Here is a 21,035-nt window from a genome sequence, read left to right as displayed (position 1 = left end):
ATTAGTGAATACCATCCATGTCATTTCATACCCCAAAGAAATCAACACATATTGAAACTGATGTGCTCCAACAGACACAATTTGTCTTCCTGTAAAGAATTGGACAACACTTTTTAGTGACTTTCATAAATGGGGCTTATGGTGTAACTTACATTCACAACAGACACCGTAGCCCCCAGCACAAGTGCCATTGACAATTCCACCTCGCTGTTCACATTCTGATACTGTCAGGCATGTTCCAATATTTCCTGTTGATGATACACATTCCTGGTTCTGGAACTGGAGCACTGACAATAGCGGCAAAACTGTAACAATATTCATTTGAATCAGTATTATTCTGTCTTCAAGAATAACCATCTTAGTCATATTGTACTAAATTTGTAAATTTATCAATGGTCTGATGCAAAGTATTAACCATCAGAGTCAGTTCCATATGTTCTCAAGAATGAATGTATTATTATAAGGAGAAATATAAATCCGTCTGCAGTATTATTCTATACTGAATGTTCAGCTAAGCTAGCTCCCATTACAGCCATAATATACCATAGATCCTTTGAACAAAAACTTTGGGCAACAAATGGAAGAAAGCACAGGTCACCAACTATCTACAAGAAATGTGGCAGTACACAAGATGGTGCGTGTAGATTTAACAGTAAGTAGCTCCATAAATCATGAGTATTTAGCTTCTATAAAGTGTATATTATGTGACAAAGTCATATAAAGTGGTGTTAGAATGTGTTCAGTGATGCATAGGTCATATCATTTGCATTGCTTCATGTAAGTGGACCCTGAAAACATATTATGTGTTTATGGAACAAAGTGTAATGGTCATTTAGCCACAACTGAAATGTGCCATGTAAATCATGAAATTAAAGTACTAGGAACATTGCAGAAAGAGCTGAAAGCCACTAGAGAACATTTTCTGCTGCTGGAAAGCATGGTTAAAAGCCTATCTGAACCACCACATGAAGAACTGTGACAGTTTCAGACATACAGCTAACCAAATACGCATGCAAAATATAAACATATTTCAAAGGAATTTAAGGTTCCTTAAGAAATTGATTTCAATATCTTACTATGAATGTGAAACAAACTCATGAGTTTATCACCACAAAGTGCATCGATCTGAATCTCCAGGAACAAAAAGTAAAATGAGCAATATGTCACTAAAATCCAGCTGTCAGGAGAATGTAACCAAAAAAAAAAAAAAATTACCAATATTAGTACAGTTTTGCTTGCTGACAGCCACAGAAGAGGACTTGCACAATTCTTCATTATCAGCAAGATTTAAATGTTTCAAGCATTGTGAAACCTGGAACAGGTTTGCAAGAAGTTCTAAAAGACTATAAAATCAGTAGTTGTGTGTGGCATAATCAGTGTATTGTAATTTTTGGTGGCTCAAATGACATATATAAAAATGAACTAAAAATAGGAAACAAAATCTTAAGAGATGCACTATGTACATTAGGTGATCAAAAAGCAATTGTGATTGGTATATCTCACAGGCATGGCCGTATAGAATCTTCTTGTGTAAATAAAGATTCAAAAAATAAACAGGAGTTACAGAAATATCTGCAAGACCACTATAAATGCTTTTTTTCTCCCTGTTGATCATTTAGAAAGAAAGCATTTCACAACACACAGAATGCATCTAAATAAATGGGGCAAATCACAACTCAGCCAGAAAATCAAAGCCTCATTGAAAAGCATTTTTATGACAGTCATAAATGTGACAAAATTTCACTGCCAACTGTAAAGGAGATGTGCAAAATACCTTCCCTACAAATAAATCCTGCTACATCAGTGCTGGAACAAAAAGAAATGATTATAGTGGGAAGTGTTGAGAAAGAAATTATAACAGTGGTAGCAGGTAAAACAACACAGCAAGGACCAGAGAACACAGAAACAACAACAGTGACAACATCTTCAGTTACAGAAACAACTACATCAGACACAGTTGTAAAAATATCCACGAGGACACAACCTGCTAGAGCAAGACAACCACCATCAAGAAGTGACGATTTTCACTGGCCACAGATGAAGACAGCATCTCCATAGTTCATCCCAGAAGTGGTCTTCAGATTAAAACAAAACAAAAGCAGAGACAAATAATGGTGAGTGATGAATCAGATACGCCAAGCAGAAACTCCAAGTTTATAATTGTCCATCAAAATGTGCAGTCATTGCGAAATAAGATTAATGAGCTAAAAGTATTACTGTCAGATCAATTAAAAGAAGTGTCTGTAATGTGTTTTAGAGAACACTGACTAACTGATGAGATGTTAGCAATCACAAGTATTCAGGGTTATGTTATGACATCTTGTTTCTGTAGAAAAATATCTACACATGGAGGAACATGTATATTTGTGAAAGAAAGTATCAGCTATTGCTGACTAAAATCCCTTGAAAAGTTAGGAAAAGAAGGTAATTTTGAAATTTCTTCTGTAGAACTAACCTCAATAAAAACAATCATCATTAGCCTGTACAGAAGTCCAAACTCAAACATAAAAATATTCTTTAACCAACCTGAAGGTAGTCTTGACAGTATCAGGGACCTAAACAAAACATTTATAATATGTGGAGACTTTAACACTGACTTTCAAAAGACAGAGATGACCTTATGGCTATTTGTGCAACATACAACCTGCTCCCAATTATAAATTCCCCTACCAGAGTTACAAGTGTATCCAGCACCACTATTGATATGGTACTGATACACAAGGAAAGCCATGAATATGCAGCTAGAAACTTCAACACAGGTTTCAGTGACCACTATGCACAGCTTCTCGAAATATCTTCAGTGCCAAACTTAATAAAACAAACAGATTCAATAAGAATAGGAAGAACCTTCAGCCATCAAAACATTGAATACTTCAGGAGTTTATTACAGAAGGAAAGATGGACTGAAATGTACAGATACGAAAACACAGATGAGAAGTTCAACATATTTATGGATATATTTACACACTATTTTAACATGTCATTTCCAGTTAAAAATCAGAAAATCAAGTGTAGTAGGCTTAATTGAAAAATTTGCTGGTTGACAACAGGTATAAAAGAAAGTCATGTGCTGAAAAACAAAGATTATATGAGATCTCCAAGTCTTCCATAGTATCCCATGAATTCCTTGCAAATTTCAAGAATTATAAAATGATACTTAAACAAGTGATGAAAGAATCTAAAGTAATGGCAAATGACTGCTATATAAATAACTTCAATAACAAAATGAAAGCTGTGTGGAATATAGTGAAACAGCAAACTGACAATGTTCCTCCTCAGAATTCTAATATTAAACTGAATTGTAATGGCAAAGAAATTAACAGTGCTAAAGAAATAGCAAATGTGTTCAATGGTTATTTTAGCAATACAAGTGAGCAAATAATTGCTGAAATCAAACCTTGCAATACAAACTGCCCAGTATCATCTGTAAATACCAACATAAATCCTACTTCATTGTTTCTCTTTCCAACAACCCAGAAAGAAGTCCTGTCAGTTATCAGAACTTTAAAAGTGAATCATTCCATTGGAATATATGGCATCCCAGGCAGCCTTATCAAAAAATGTAGATCTCATTACTGGACCATTAGCTCACCTTTATAATAATAATTCCTTTCACTCCAGAATTTTCCAATCATGTATAAAAAACAGCTAAGCTCACACCACTGTTCTAAGAAGATAAAAAGGATGAAGTGCCTAACTACAGGCCCATTGCTCTACTATCTATATTCTCAAAAATCATAGAAAAAGATTTTCAAGGAAGAGTAGTAGATTTTCTGGAAGAGCACAAAATACTATCCACAGCACAACATGGTTTCAATAAAAGCCGATGAACTGAAACAACAATTTTTGAACTATTAACTGAAGTACTTTAGAACCTAGATAATGGCAAAAATGTCCCTGGAATATGTCTAGATCTGTCTAAGGCTTTTGATGTCATACAGCACACAAAACTATTGCCTAAGCTTGACAACATGGGGATCAGAAGAACATCTAACAACTGGATAAAGTCATACCTAATCAGTCGAAAACAAGTGGTTGAAGTGCAACATCAAAATTTTGTCAGACTCATATAACACTATTCAAATTATGAAACTATTAAATATGGAGTACCAAAAGGTTCAGTTCCAGCAGCTCTTCTATTTCTGTTATATGTAAATGACATAAACAAATTCTGCAAGAACATCATCCAGTTTACTGATGATGCAAGTGTGCTAGTGAGTGGGAAACAAATGGAAACACTTCAAAAGTCTACAACAGAGACACCGAATAATATTGAAAACCGGTTCAGTCACAGCAAATTGGTAATAAATGCAAGTAAGACAATGACACTGAATTTCTATAATGTGAAAAAAGGTGAGAAAGGCGTTCAGATTCAGATAACTGACAAAGGCCTTCAGAATGTAGACAACATTAAGTTCTTGGGAGTACGGCTCCAAGGTAATCTAAAAGGGGGGACATATATTGAAAAAGTCTGTAAGAAATCAAGCACTTCATGCTACTTAATGAGAATGTTAGAGGGATGCTGCAACAAAGATTCTCTGAAAATTGTGTATTATGCCTATATATAATCATAACTGAAATATGGAATTATTTTCTAGGGTAACTCTTCTCTTAGCCACAAGCTCTTTAGACTACAAAAAAGAATTATAAGAGTAATGGAAGTTGTAAAATGGAACAAAACTTGTAGACCACTCATTAAAAAACCAGAAATCCTTTCACTTCTATGTATATATGTGTATGAGATAACAGTGTTTGTGAAAAAAATATTAAATGGGAAATCACTCTCTCTTCCAGAAAAATAAAAATATCCATTCCTACAGCACCAGGCAAAAAAGATACTTTCATTTAGAGCCCAGCAACACCACCCTGAATAAAAAAGGAACCCTATATTACGGGAAAGTTACTTATAATAAACTCCCCCACAAATTAAATCAATAAATGACATGAAAATTTCAAGTCAATTGTTAATGCACATTTGACTCGTCACTGCTTCTATAGCCTCCACGAGTTTCTTCAGGAACTTCACTAACAATTTGTGTCTTTGCCTTTGTAATGTATCATGTAAATGTTACCAGAACTTTACTGATTTACCATGTAAATGTTACTGTAATACAAATATTAATCTGCAAGTACAGTACATCCCCTTTCTGCTTTAAAACATCTACTCTTTATTTTTGTACAATATTTGTGCTGTATATTGTAACTCAGTGATCATTTAATGTAGAAATAATGAAATTAATGAAACTTCCTGGCAGATTAAAACTGTGTGCCCGACCGAGACTCGAACTCGGGACCTTTGCCTTTCGCGGGCAAGTGCTCTACCATCTGAGCTACCGAAGCACGACTCACGCCCAGTCCTCACAGCCTTACTTCTGCCAGTATCTCGTCTCCTACCTTCCAAACTTTACAGAAGCTCTCCTGCGAATCTTGCAGAACTAGTACTCCTGAAAGAAAGGATACTGCGGAGACATGGCTTAGCCACAGCCTGGGGGATGTTTCCAGAATGAGATTTTCACTCTACAGTGGAGTGTGCGCTGATATGAAACTTCCTGGCAGATTAAAACTGTGTGCCCGACCGAGACTCGAACTCGGGACCTTTGCCATTCGTGGGCAAGTGCTCTACCATCTGAGCTACCGAAGCACGACTCACGCCCGGTCCTCACAGCCTTACTTCTTCCAGTATCTCGTCTCCTACCTTCCAAACTTTACAGAAGCTCTCCTGCAAACCTTGCAGAACTAGTACTCCTGAAAGAAAGGATACTGTGGAGACATGGCTTAGCCACAGCCTGGGGGATGTTTCCAGAATGAGATTTTCACTCTGCAGCGGAGTGTGCACCGATATGAAACTTCCTGGCAGATTAAAACTGTGTGCCCGACCGAGACTCGAACTCGGGACCTTTGCTTTCGCGGGCAAGTGCTCTACCATCTGAGCTACCGAAGTACGACTCACGCCCGGTCCTCACAGCGAAAGGCAAAGGTCCCGAGTTCGAGTGTCTGTCGGGCACGCAGTTTTAATCTGCCAGGAAGTTTCATATCAGCGCACACTCCGCTGCAGAGTGAAAATCTCATTCTGGAAACATCCCCCAGGCTGTGGCTAAGCCTTGTCTCCGCAGTATTCTTTCTTTCAGGAGTACTAGTTCTGCAAGGTTCGCAGGAGAGCTTCTGTAAAGTTTGGAAGGTAGGAGACGAGATACTGGCAGAAGTAAGGCTGTGAGGACTGGGCGTGAGTCGTGCTTCGGTAGCTCAGATGGTAGAGCACTTGCCCGCGAAAGGCAAAGGTCCCGAGTTCGAGTCTCGGTTGGGCACACAGTTTTAATCTGCCAGGAAGTTTCATATCAGCGCACACTCCACTGCAGAGTGAAAATCTCATTCTGGAATGAAATTAATGCTAATTTCACAGTATATTTTGTTATAGATTGACTTGGTCTACATGAGAATGTACTATTTGTGCACTATATGATTACCAGGACGAATAAAACTCTACTCTATTCTACTGATCCACAAAATAACTATCTAATTTCATTAATACCCGCCTGTTGTAGAATCCTAGAACACATTCTGAGTTAAAAATAAAAAGGTATCACAAACAGAATGAACTTCTCCATGCCAACCAGCATAGATTCTGAAAACATTCACATGATATTTTGAAAGCTGTGGATCAAGGCAGTCTGATTTTTGTTCCAGACGTAAGACTTCATCCATACGAGAGGAATAACATTAACGCAACAACACTTTAGTTTGCTAAGTAGTATTTTGTGATCAACACAATCAATGACTTTGGCAGTATCACAGAATATACCAACAGCACAATTTTTCTTATTTATATCTGTTAGCATTTAATTTATGAGATCTTGTACTGCATTAAATGTGGAGAATCCCTTACGAAATCCAAATTGATAGGTAGTTAACAAATTTTGGTCAGCTAAATGAGTCAGTATGCTATCATCGGTTATGTTTCAAAACATATTTTAAAGCCTGGAAGAAATGATACGGGTCTATAATTAGAGGTGGTGTGCTTATCTCCAGCTTTGCAAATGTGTGTTACTACAATATATTTAAGTCTATCAGGAAATATGCCACAGGTTATTGGTGATTACAATACCTTAAGGGTAATCATATCAAGTCAACACAATGTTTTAACATTTTACTACAACCACCATCACAGGCAGCAGAAGTACTCTCTAGTGACCCCATGAATTCCATAATCTCCTTATGGATTATGTAGTGGACTGTTAAGGCAGCCAGTCCACAGTGAAGTAGCCGAAAGGGCACGCGTAAACTCACGCCGTCTTGCATTAAGTCTGGAACAGGATTCGTAATGAATGTGATAAAGAAAAGAACATAGCTACTAGAACACTTAACTTTTATATTGTCCTTTGGTATACAGCATTCTGGATGATACAAGTGAGACTCTATCTTGAGGTACATGCAACGTTACAAATGGTTAATGGCGCCTTGCTAGGTCGTAGCCATTAACTTAGCTGAAGGCTATTCTCACGGTCTCTCAGCAAATGAGAGAAAGGCTTCGTCAGTGTAGTCACTAGCAACGTCGTCGTACAACTGGGGCGAGTGCTAGTACGTCTCTCGAGACCTGCCTTGTGGTGGCGCTCAGTCTACGCTCCTGACAGTGGCGACACGCGGGTCCGACATGTACTAATATGGACCGCGGCCGATTTAAGCTACCACCTAGCAAGTGTGGTGTCTGGCGGTGACACCACAGATTACATATTTGAAACTAATGTCAGATGGTGGTCTACACAAGTAAATCTATCACATTTGTATTTGGTTGTTTTTTACTGGATGCAGTGTTTACAGCCACTATGTGACAGTAATCACCGAATTAGGTGGCTAAAAATTTGAAGATGTCACCATTTCTGCTCAATTTCATTTGAATGACTAGTTTTGTTTGTTTCTTGTTTAATAATGTTTCAGGTAGTTTGTGTCTTATTCTTAGACTGTTTCATTTCTCCAACATAGTACACAAATTTCACATTTGTTATGGGAGAATGGAGGCCTCTGCAATACTGGTGGTAACGGGGTTCCAAATCTTGACTACTGATTGTTTTCTGAGTTGTATGCAACATTCTCTTCCCAGTGAAAGATACTTTAACCCAAGGGTTATCCATCCTTTATCCTTACTTTTGTTTAATTGCATTTTATAGGAAAACAAGTCTCAAAGTGCTGTAGAAATATCTTTTAGAAAGAGTTAAAATTTCCATTAACATTGTTTCTTCATAAATTTATCCCCAGCATTCTTCCCATTATTTGTCTCTAAATGCTATGATTAAATTTGCGGGTATATCAGCCTCAATCATGTTGGAAACCTCTCTGATGAGGCAGTGAGGAAGGTCTTTGACAAATAGCGGAGTGGCAGTGTTAGTAGATGATACTTATGTGTGGAAGTGTAACCAATAGTTCATGTAATAAAGTGTGTACTGCATAATGCACCATGTATTATTGGTGGTGTCCTATCAGCCTGTAGTCCAATATTATTGCCACATTGATGACAACACATCTACCAAAGAACGCACATTCATTTGGCATTCACAAAAATCCAGCATGGGTTATTATTTTGCAACAGTGTGGCTGCCCCACATCAGTTCATCCTCCACACCAACTTCTGCAGACAACAGCTCAAGAACTGCAGTTCAAGATGTGCAATGTGCTAATCATGTGATTAAATCTGATTGCAGTGTTCAAGTGTGATATTTCTGTGGGTAAAACTAACAATGCCACACTTCAACAATTTCTGCCTGCTCTGAAATTATAATTAGACTTTGAAGAACAATACTGCATCTGGCACTGGCTCAGTTCAGCAAGGGTGATAAACTATGTACGATACTGTGTTCATGTCTTCTGCTTCGTCTGGGCATGCACTGGATTTGGGCAACCACAATCAGCTGTGTGCTATGTGGATCCAGCAGTTATGCCACTTAATCATGTGACTATTCATCTGCTTTTCTTCTTGCAACCATCAGGCTCACATTTAAAACTACTGCCATTTGATGCCACTCAGCCAGCATTATGGTTTGTGACTGCAAAATGTATTGTTGAGACTTTCAGAATTTCTAGTGATATAAACAAGTATGTGCATCTAATCTGCCCTTTAGCAGTGTGGGAGAACTCATTACTGATGTTACCCTGGCCCTACCATATTAGAATAAGTAAAGTGCAGTGAAAGCCCCCATGTTACAGAGACTTTCACACTCTCTCAATGACGTAAGTACAGAACTGCAACTGGCTGAAAAACACTTTCAGGCACTGAGTGTCAATGAACAGGGACAGCAGTCATTCCTCCAACCTAAACCCCGCCCCCTGTGGCCAGCCGTGACTCACATGGCATGCTCTCTCCACACCAGCTGTCACTGCTCTACTTCACAGCAGTCTTCCCCAGGCCAGTACAGCATTGTACACATCATCTGTAAACTGTGTCATCAATGCAGCATGTGCAATTTAGACAAAGACAATGCTTTGTATCATGACCAATAATGGTCTACCAGTTCACCAGAAACCTCAGCTCTTGTGGCCCCTAGACTTACTGACAGCCCTTACATTAACTGGTGCCCAAAAAAGATGGTTCTGTCAGACTATGCAATGACTGTTGGTTACTGAAATCTAGGACTGTACACAATAGTTGTCCCATACCTAATATCAGGGACTTCACCCACTCACTTGCTGATGTGACAGTGTTTAGTATCACTGACTGCACACAAGCATACGTAAAAAATACTGCTGCATCCAGATGGTATACAGAAAACAGCAGTCTCTACACTGTTCTGGCTTTTTGACTATCTCTACATGCCTTATGATCTTAAGAACGCTGCTCATAGACAGTAGTTTACTGATGGCCTCCATTTCTATTTTACCTTTAGTTATACATATATGGCTGACATCTCATTTTCCCCCAAAAATTATGATAAACATTCAAGGCATCTAGAACTATTTTTAGTATCCTCCATTACGGCAGTGTAGTTATTAAGGAATCCAAATCACAGTTACTTCAACTGGAGGCCACATCACCAGGTCACGAACTCCTTGCTTCCAGCATCTAGCTGACAGAGGAGTGTATCTCGACAGGGCACACTTTTCCCCTTCTTAAAACATACCACAACCAGTGGCACTTGCTAGGGATTTCTACCATCACAACCTGGCTTGTACAGTTGAGCTATGGTCACTCTAACCAATGCTCCGGTGGGCACCAACAAACAGGGCAAGAAGTAAATTACATCGACTACAGAGACAGTGGATGCATTTCAACATGTCAATTGCTGCTTAGCACATGCTGTCACCTTGGCACACCCCTACCTTGACACCCAGCCGACTCTCATGACTGAAGTGAGCAATTCCACTATCGGGGCAGTTCTGCAACAGGTATTCGATGGTGATCCTCAGCCACTCTGGTTTTCCTCCAAGAAACTGTCACCCTCCCAAGCAAAGTGGTCTGTGTTTGACCAGGACCTGCCAAGCCAAGTAATCTGTGTTCACACAGAAGATTCTAAAAGTCTATTCCACTGTCTGGTATTTCCATGAAGACATTGAGGACCAATAAGTTATCATGTATACAGATAACAAGCTGATAGTTGACACCATAAGAAATCCAGCATCAGATGTCAACCCATGGTGATCCCAGTATTTGGCCCTTATCTTGCAGTATACCACAGACATCAGACTTCTATATGGCACAGAAATCACTGCAGATTATCCTTCATGGGTCAGTGCTACGTCTGCACAATATGAATTCATGCACATGGTGAGGGAACAGTTGAATGGCCTGAGCATCAGGGAGCTGCACAACAATCCAATTGTTGGCCTCCGCATCATGCATCATCCACTCTCCTAATCTACTGAATCATTGTTATGTGAAGTGTCGAAAGACAGACTGTCAGACTGTGCCCATTGCTGCCTCCAGCAATGCATACAGAGACATTCAACCAGCTATATAACTTAAACCACACCAGATTAAGGCCACAGTATGCCTAACACAGACAGATCTGTGTGAGCAAAAGTAAAATATGATTGCTGTCAGTGGGATCAGGCATGCATTCCCTGCCAATGAAGTAAGATCAGTTGCCACACTCAGGGCCAACTTTGCCACTTTACAATCCCAAAAGCACTCTTTAACCGTGTGCATCTTCACATCACTGTCTCTCTACCAGAATCAGACAGCTATCACTACATTCTTTTGGTGATTAACAGAACCACACAGAGGGTCAAAGCAGCACCTCTACCTGACGTTACAGCTATGTCTACTGTTCATGCACTCATCCACCTATGTGTCACATGATTCAGGACACTAAAGGTTATTACCACTGATCAGGGCTGTCAGTTTGAGTCCAGCTTCTTTCATGCCCAGTGCTGCCCCTGTGTAATATCACAAATGCGCATGAACACCTATGATTCAAAAAGTATTGGGCTTGTGGAGAGGTGGCACAGGAGTATGAAAGCAGCCCTGATGTGCCACATGAGTACTGGACCAAAGTTCTTCTGTAGGTTCTACTTGGTCTATGTATGGCATACAAAGACAACCTGTAGGCATCACTGGCAGAGGCACAATATGGCTAACGTTCATCATTTTCATTGGGTACACCAGCATTTTCACATATTTCACACCCCACTGCAAACACCACATTCAATAATGAAGGTCTTTCTGCACAAGGGTCTGTGACAGTGCAATTACATCATGTTGGCCATACAAGCCGCCTTGCAGCCTCTGTACTCAGGGCCACACAGAGTCATCAGCTGAGGACCACAGACCTTCAAAGTCCTGCTATGTGGTACATCAATGACCATTTTCACTGCCCGCCTGAAACAAATGTGTATAAAACAGGGTAACCACATCTCATTGCAGGCTGCTCTGTTCACTTTACTGGCAGTCCAGAATGACTGATGCTATCCTATCAACAAGGTTCTGCTACAGAAGCATTGAATAGTACCATGGAGGATGAAGCAACCTCCTCCACACACACACTGCACCCACTGAGGCCGTGGCAGCTGTAACCATCTTCCTACACACTTGACCCAATACCACCTATACAGCATTTGGACCACACTCATATTTCATTTGAAAAACAGCTCAGCGAAGTCCTGCATTCACAGCACCATGAGGTGGCTGGTCACCTGCACTTGTGCACATTGACATTAGTTGTCATAATTCACTACAGTTTTCCATGCTCCCAGCAGGAGGCTCTGTGGGATTGGGAACCTCTCTGACATGGCAGTGAGGAAGTTCTTTCCACTAGGGCATGATGTATGAGGAACAGTACTACCCTCTAGGAGGAAACAATGCATACTGTATCTGAGGCTGCACGGTACAGCGTGTATTAGACCGCACTCTCTGTAACAAAGTATGATTGAATAAATGGTCTCTAGCATGTATTTACAGACATTAGACCTTTTTTGTTCCATATCCTCTCATCGATCAATCCCTAGAGTTTGTACAAGGTGGAAAAAATCACTCTGTATGGATTAAGAACTTCCTGTCTCTTGTGTAAGCCCCTGCTATAGTTTCCTGGATGATAGCTCCACACAAGATGAACAAACATATTACTGGCAATTTTCATTAAAGTGGATGACAGCCAATGTGGCATAGAAGTCATGTTCTCATTCAGGTGAGTATAGCCATTAATTCTGGAAGACATCCATGCAGAGGCCTCTATGACTAGCATATTTTCTCTGAAACACACTCGGCCATTGCTATATACACTCCTGGAAATGGAAAAAAGAACACATTGACACCGGTGTGTCAGACCCACCATACTTGCTCCGGACACTGCGAGAGGGCTGTACAAGCAATGATCACACGCACGGCACAGCGGACACACCAGGAACCGCGGTGTTGGCCATCGAATGGCGCTAGCTGCGCAGCATTTGTGCACCGCCGCCGTCAGTGTCAGCCAGTTTGCCGTGGCATACGGAGCTCCATCGCAGTCTTTAACACTGGTAGCATGCCGCGACAGCGTGGACGTGAACCGTATGTGCAGTTGACGGACTTTGAGCGAGGGCGTATAGTGGGCATGCGGGAGGCCGGGTGGACGTACCGCCAAATTGCTCAACACGTGGGGCGTGAGGTCTCCACAGTACAGCGATGTTGTCGCCAGTGGTCGGCGGAAGGTGCACGTGCCCGTCGACCTGTGACCGGACCGCAGCGACGCACGGATGCACGCCAAGACCGTAGGATCCTACGCAGTGCCGTAGGGGACTGCACCGCCACTTCCCAGCAAATTAGGGAGACTGTTGCTCCTGGGGTATCGGTGAGGACCATTCGCAACCGTCTCCATGAAGCTGGGCTGCGGTCCCGCACACCGTTAGGCCGTCTTCCGCTCACGCCCCAACATCGTGCAGCCCGCCTCCAGTGGTGTCGCGACAGGCGTGAATGGAGGGACGAATGGAGACCTGTCGTCTTCAGCGATGAGAGTCGCTTCTGCCTTGGTGCCAATGATGGTCGTATGCGTGTTTGGCGCCGTGCAGGTGAGCGCCACAATCAGGACTGCATACGACCGAGGCACACAGGGCCAACACCTGGCATCATGGTGTGGGGAGCGATCTCCTACACTGGCCGTACACCACTGGTGATCGTCGAGGGGACACTGAATAGTGCACGGTACATCCAAACCGTCATCGAACCCATCGTTCTACCATTCCTAGACCGGCAAGGGAACTTGCTGTTCCAACAGGACAATGCACGTCCGCATGTATCCCGTGCCACCCAACGTGCTCTAGAAGGTGTAAGTCAACTACCCTGGCCAGCAAGATCTCCGGATCTGTCCCCCATTGAGCATGTTTGGGACTGGATGAAGCGTCGTCTCACGCGGTCTGCACGTTCAGCACGAACGCTGGTCCAACTGAGGCGCCAGGTGGAAATGGCATGGCAAGCCGTTCCACAGGACTACATCCAGCATCTCTACGATCGTCTCCATGGGAGAATAGCAGCCTGCATTGCTGCGAAAGGTGGATATACACTGTACTAGTGCCGACATTGTGCATGCTCTGTTGCCTGTGTCTATGTGCCTGTGGTTCTGTCAGTGTGATCATGTGATGTATCTGACCCCAGGAATGTGTCAATAAAGTTTCCCCTTCCTGGGACAATGAATTCACGGTGTTCTTATTTCAATTTCCAGGAGTGTAGAATGCATATGCCAACAACTGCACTCGACAAACACACCATAGTCTGCACTAAGCAGCCACTTTCCTGTTCCTGATAACAGTGAGCAGATAACAATGTCAACAATGTAGTTATGTGCTTACACTACTGACATTGCTGAGGGTCAATACACTACAAAGACAGTACCCTCAATACAAAAAGGCATGTGAGAGGTTTTGCTTTATTTCACCATTCCCATTCCCATACAAAATACTCACTTGTCCCCATGCAATATCACTACACTTATAAAAATTTAATAATTGAATGGGCCTATTAAAAATATTCCAATGACATTGATTGGCCATTTATGGAGCATGTTTGTAGTTATAGATAAGGCAACTCTACTCACAGGCTGCACCAGTACTGTAGCTCTCCGTAAAGTGAGACTGGTGGCTCAGGTATTTACTTTTAGAATTGCCTGTTGCTTTCTCTCATAATTCCACTAAGCATCTGCTCACTTACATCTTCCCCTCCCCCTCCCTACCCCCCACCCCCCACCCCCTACCACACTTCTACCACTTCTACTCGTTTAATGACTCACAAAAGTTGATGTTTCGGTGAAGTCCCAATGATGATGGTAGACGTCAGTATGTTTTGATAGGCAAAACACCAACTGAATGTAATCGTACAAATGAAGTTCTAAACTGAAACTAGAAGTTTTCAAATTAGCACAGGAGTGAGTCACGAAAACTACATGTATCACTTAACATGTTACCAATAGTTGCTGCAGATAAAGTAAGTGGAACAGAAGATAAACGTGCAATGTTCACTGCATAAGTACTAAAGATAAGCACTAAGGAGTACCTTATGGAATACTATTGCATTACTATCATTAGAAATAAGTACTGCAATATGCTTTTGTTTAACAGACAGTGCACTGGCTTGCTAGAGTGGACGTCGGGAAACAAAGCCAAATTAAAATTACTGTCAGTCTGGTGTTCCAGGCAGCCTAAGTGTGGGTTTCAGGCAATTTTCGACACTTAAGTAGACATACTTTAGACTGGTCCCCTATTTGATCTTCAGAAATGCAACAAACAAACAGTTAAAATATGGATCATGTAACGGAACATATTAAAGGCTTTACTTTAATGAAGTATGCAATCCCTTCCAAATTCAACCAGTTTAACGAGTATTTATGATTATAGAAAAGTTATTGTGTATGTTAACAATGATTGCATAACATGTCTCCATAAACAGTCAACCCATTAAATTATACTGAATAACTGACCCACACAAAAGTTAATATCACTTGATCACTGATACAGCAAATGTCATCATGTAAAAACACTAAGTTCATCTAAAATTATTAATATGAAGTACGAAAAATAGTGGCCAACTTAGGTATTTTGGATCTCCTTAAATAAAAATCACCCAGTGAAACCTATTTGTTCACTAGGAGCGTTTTCACTCAGTATTCACGTAATCAATCCTATTTTAGACGAAAACCAATGTAATTCTTCATAATTCATGTTACTTACTTATTTATGCAAATTAGAGAAGTCAATTGACAAACTTCTAAAAAAACAGCCTTTTTGTAACAAAGAATTATTCTGTCAAGTCAACAAATCTGTCTGTCATTTTAATAACATGTTAAATTATGTCACTCGATGCAAATTAATAACTTTTCTGCACAAATTATGATAACAGATGTACATGTGACTTATGAACTATATCTCTTTTTAGTAGTTCTTTGACAATGTTATAAATACAAGCAGCGAGAAGGGTCGAAAAGCAGTCGGAGGCAGTCAGGGGGGCAGTCGGAATGTCATTTTGGTGAAGTGTGTTTCTGTGTTATTATTTGGCAAAACAATGCAAAGAACATGTAAAGGAAGTACTACTTTGTGTTGTGTTATGGTCTTTGGTGGACAGTGGAATTAATATGGCCACTAAAGTAATAAATATTTGATGTTTACATATGTGTTGGTTTCGCTCGTTCTTTATCATCAAAAGCACATGAAAAACACGGGACCTCATGTGTTTACCCTAGACAACCCGATTTAGAGCCAGCATCAGCATCGAGACACAGCAGCAATCCAGCAAGCAGCAGCGATTACTACAATACAATGCATGTTAATGGCGCCAACCTAACATCAAGTGCTAACAAGCTCCGTAAATTGGAGTGAAATAGTGCGATTACAGCAATTAGCAATATCTACGACTTAGGCGGACCTTTACAATCAGAATCGTGAAACTTGACCTTTGCCTGCTGTTACTGAGTGACATATTGAGGCAAGACTGAGTGCGCACCTTCAAAGCGGCAGATTGGTAAATCTCTCTCTTCCATTTTCCAAGCCATGCACAAGCTTCCTGCATATCTTACTAGAGCAGCATTCCAGAAAGAAAGAAGAAGTCTGTCGCGCAGGGTAGCCGCGTGGTCCTAGGCACCTTGTCACGGTCCTCGCAGCTCCTCCCGTCGGGGTTTAAGTGCTCCCTCGGGCATGGGTGTGTGTTGTCCTTATCGTAAGTTAGTTCAAGTTAGATTAAGTAGTGTGTAAGCTTAGGGACCGATGACCTCAGCAGTTTGGTCCCATAAGCTCTTACCACAAATTTCCAAAAGAAGTTGTCAAGTAACATATCAAGGAAAACTTGTGTAAAATTCGACCGTTAGCAGAGAGAGCTTGACAGAACTGAAGAGTTCGAATATGCCAAGCCATTTCATTACAGCACATGTTCAACTGAAGAGCCAAAGATTCATTCTGAAAGTTTGCACGGTTTCAAGATACAAGTAAGATGCAAATTTCATCTTTTACGATGCTATACTTCAGATGAGCCAATCACTATACCTGTGCAGAGAGTTTAGCCGTGGCACATAATATGGACCATGTTAGGCAGACATTGGGAATTGTCAACCCTCACCTGGCTAGAAATGAGCCTAGGATTCTCATCTGGCATACCCAGAGATCTATCAGTGCACCACAGTCTCTTAGCTTGTTGGCCACTGAAATCACCAGGCATTCGCAAAGCTATGTTCACATTGACCCCCTCACAGCAGTCTGTTCTGTGTTTTCATAAGAAACACCAACCACATTTATGACTGGTTGGGCAAAACTCTCTTCACCTCGCTTGTTCAGCACAGATGGTATGTTAGCTCCTTTCATCAGAGGGGTTTGAAGCAAGTAAAGGAGGCAAACCAATTGTTTGCTTCGCTTCCACGCCTTGTGGTCTGGAGATGTTTATTCGGGCATCAAGTAACATCCATACTTTCAAGTACCATCAAGTCGCAAGCCTCAGCCTTGTCGTCTTTGCCCAGATAATTCCAGCATACCCCCCCCCCCCCCCCCCCCCAGTTTTAATTTATGGAAAAGACAGAAAACGGAACTCCAACAGCCAGATGGTGATTTAAACTTTGTTTCACAAATGTAAATCAGGGTACCTGGATGATAATTTTAATTTCATTTCTCTCGAAAAGAATTTATTCGAGCACTATTCAACAAAGCGAAGCAAGACTGCACATAGTACTGGGTGGTTATAATTAAAATGCAGCTACTCGCAGAGATCCAGCGTGGGTTGTAATTATTGTATGGCAGCGGAACTTGGTAAGATATTCCAATGAGTTAATGCGGAACTGATTTACACTGGAAATAAATTTGTTCAAATTTTGGCCAGCAGGTGTAAATCTGACACGGTGAACACAAGAAAGGTGTATAGAAATGTTTCCATACATAATAGATTATGAATAGGAGGTGGGCAGAAAAAGTCAAACAAGTGAGAAAGGCATAATGTTAATTTCGTTATTAATCACCGCTTACACAGTCTGGTACGGCCTTGCTGCAGTCGATACACTGGTTCTCGTCGGATCACCAAAGTTACGCACTGTCAGGCGTGGCCAGCTCTTGGATGGGTGACCATCTGGCCACCATGCACCGGTGCCATTATCGGTGTGTACTCAACCTCGATATGCCAACTGATGAGCTACTCGACCGAATAGCAATGTCTCCGGTTAACAACAACCATCATAACGGCCGAGAGAGTGGTATGCTGACCACACCCCACTCCTATCCACATCCTCATCTCAGGATGACACAGCAGCCGGATGGTACCGATGGACTCCTTATGGCCTGTGGACTGAGTGAGTGAGCTTACACAGTCTGTTCAATATGAGCACTGGAGACGTCTGCAAGATGCTCTACAGCACCAGATTGGCACCTGGTGGCCAAAATCTGAACTAGTTTTTTTCCAGTGTAAAACAGTTCCGTATTAGTGTACGAAGGTCACTCCAAATAAAATGTACACTATTTTTGTAAAACTACAGTTTTCATTCTGCATCTGTGAAAGTTTTACAGTGTGTAGATACATCCTTCCCATTTATTTTCAAACTTAGTTCAACCTGTTCCCTTGAGTGGCACCATCACAGCATATCTTCAAGATTGCTGCTACACTTGACGTTCGTCAGAAGCAACGTGCTGTCATAGAGTTCCTGTGCTGTGAAAACGAGACAGTGGGAAACATCCACAAGACGTTGAAAAAGGTGTAAGGAGATGCTGCTGTCGATTTCAGTACAGTTAGTCGGTGGGCAAGCAGGTTACACGATGAAAGCGGGCACGGCAATATTGAGGAGTGCCCTCGCAGCGGCAGGCCACGTATTGCACACACTCCAGACACATCATAGTGAACAAATTGTCACGCTACGTTGCGATAGGGAAAGGATGTGTTTGTAGAATACTGAAATTGTTGGCGTTAAAAAACGTTTGTGCCAGGTCGGTCCCCAGGATGTTGACAGTGGCTCACAAAGAAACAAGAAAAATGGTATGCAGCGAACTTTTGGAAAAGTACTAGAATGGTGGAGGTGAATTTCTTGGAAGAATTGTGACAGGTGATGAAACATGGCTCCATCATTTTTTACCAGAGACGAAGAGGCAATCAATGAAGTGGCATCATGCAAATTCACCAAAGAACAAAAAAATCAAAACCACACCTTCCCCTGGAAAAGTTATGGCTACGGTATTTTTCGATTCCGAATGACTCTTGCTTGTGGACATCATGCCAAGTGGAACCACCATAAATTATGATGCATATGTGACGACACTGAAGAATCTTCAAGCTCGACTGAGTCGTGTTCGACCACATCGTCAAAAGTATGATGTTTTGCTGTTGCGCGACAAAAAAATGGTTCAAATGGCTCTGAGCACTATGGGACTTAACATCTGAGGTCATCAGTCCCCTAGAACTTAGAACTACTTAAACCTAACTAACCTAAGGACGTCACACACATCCATGCCCGAGGCAGGATTAGAACCTGCGACCGTAGCGGTCACGCGGTTCCAATCTGAAGCGCTTAGAACCGCACGGCCACACTGGCCGGCTGTTGCGTGACAATGCACGGCCATATGTCAGTCCAAAAACCATGGAAGCGGTCACAAAACTCGGATGGACAACACTGAAACATCCGCCTTACAGTCCTGACCTGGCTCCCTGTGACTATCATCTCTTTGGGAAACTGAAAGACTCTTCATGGAACAATGTTTGAAGATGGTGACTCCCTTGTGCACGCTGCCAAACAGTGGCTCCAACAGGTTGGTCCAGAATTTTACCGTGCAGGTATACATGCGCTGGTTTCAAGATGTCGAAAGCAGTTGAGGGGGATGGAAATTATGTGGAGAAATGAAAATATTGTTCCTACAGGATGTATCTACACACTGTAAAACTTTCAGACATGTAGAACAAAAGATGGATTAAAAAAAATAGTGTTCATTTCTTTTGGAGTGTCCCTCGTATTAGCATATCTACCAAGTTCCGCTGCCGTACGATAATTGCAGCCCATTCTGGACCTCTATGAGTAGCTGCAGTTCGATTACAATCACCAGGTGTTAGGATAACAGTTTCCAGAATATCTTCACTGCGAACTTGTGTACCTTCTCTGGTTACAGGGTGTGGGCTTATGAAATAAATGGTTCGTGCATGAAACTTCAGTACGGAGGTCTGACTCACAGCGCTTCTCTCTTTCTGGGTTAGTCGTCCGGCTGACATTCTGTAGTCCTGAAACGTTTTCCGGTCTTCGTCTTCTGGCTGCTCCTGCCCGAACAAAGGTCACTGCACTTCCATGTGATGACTGCTGCACAAAAATAAAATAATTAGTTTTGGATAATATCACTGTGAAACTTTTACACAAGTTATTAGCAAGCGAATTAGCATTACTCTATCACCACAGAAGAATTAACACATTAATGGTAGATTTCATTCTACAAGTGGGCTTGAGAAAGTAAGTTACACATTAATACGGAAGGCCAAATCAATTTTATTGAATGTTGTGCTGCTCTTGAATGCGAGACAGGCACATGGCACTATTTTTCAACATAGTCGCCAAGTAAACAACTGCCGGGACGTTGTACAAATCGTTCAATTCCTCGACGACACAAGTCTGCTCCTTGGTTGAAGAACAATTCAAAAACCGCTGTAACGATGTCCTAGTCACTGGAAAATGTACGATTACTGTGACTCAGTTCCTCGACTGCCTGCACCCTGTCACATGTAGTCGGTGTCGATGGCCTTCCTACTCGATCGTCATCACAAACGTCTGGGCAGCCTCGGTGAAACCGTTGGCTCCATTTCACTATGACTGGACGCGCCATTGCATTTGGTCCACACAACTCTAGAATTTCACGGTTTTCACTATGGCTGGAAGTGACACTACATTTGGTCCATATCTGCCAGAATTTCGCGGTGGATCCGCCTGCAACTCAGACGTTTTGTCGACAAGAATCCATTTCACTATGACTGGACGCGCCGTTGCATTTGGTCCACACAACTCTAGAATTTCACGGTTTTCACTATGGCTGGAAGTGACACTACATTTGGTCCATATCTGCCAGAATTTCGCGGTGGATCCGCCTGCAACTCAGACGTTTTGTCGACAAGAATCCATTTCACTATGACTGGACGCGCCGTTGCATTTGGT

General features: G+C 41.7%; 1 protein-coding gene across 1 annotated transcript in view; it reads right to left on the bottom strand.

Moving 5' to 3' along the window:
- Positions 1-21,035, bottom strand: part of LOC126259796 (uncharacterized) — a 233,611-nt gene that overhangs the window by 100,606 nt on the left and 111,970 nt on the right. The window contains exons 3-4 of the mRNA XM_049956818.1: positions 20,069-20,192; positions 153-305 (exon numbers count right to left, since the gene is read on the bottom strand). Of these exons, the coding sequence (XP_049812775.1) occupies positions 153-305; positions 20,069-20,192 (277 nt within the window). The remainder of the gene's footprint in view (positions 1-152; positions 306-20,068; positions 20,193-21,035) is intronic.

The sequence above is a fragment of the Schistocerca nitens genome, chromosome 5 (assembly GCF_023898315.1).
Source record: "Schistocerca nitens isolate TAMUIC-IGC-003100 chromosome 5, iqSchNite1.1, whole genome shotgun sequence".
Lineage (NCBI taxonomy): Eukaryota > Metazoa > Arthropoda > Insecta > Orthoptera > Acrididae > Schistocerca > Schistocerca nitens.
Note: the sequence above shows the minus strand (reverse complement) of the source record. Positions and strands in the feature narration are given on the sequence as shown.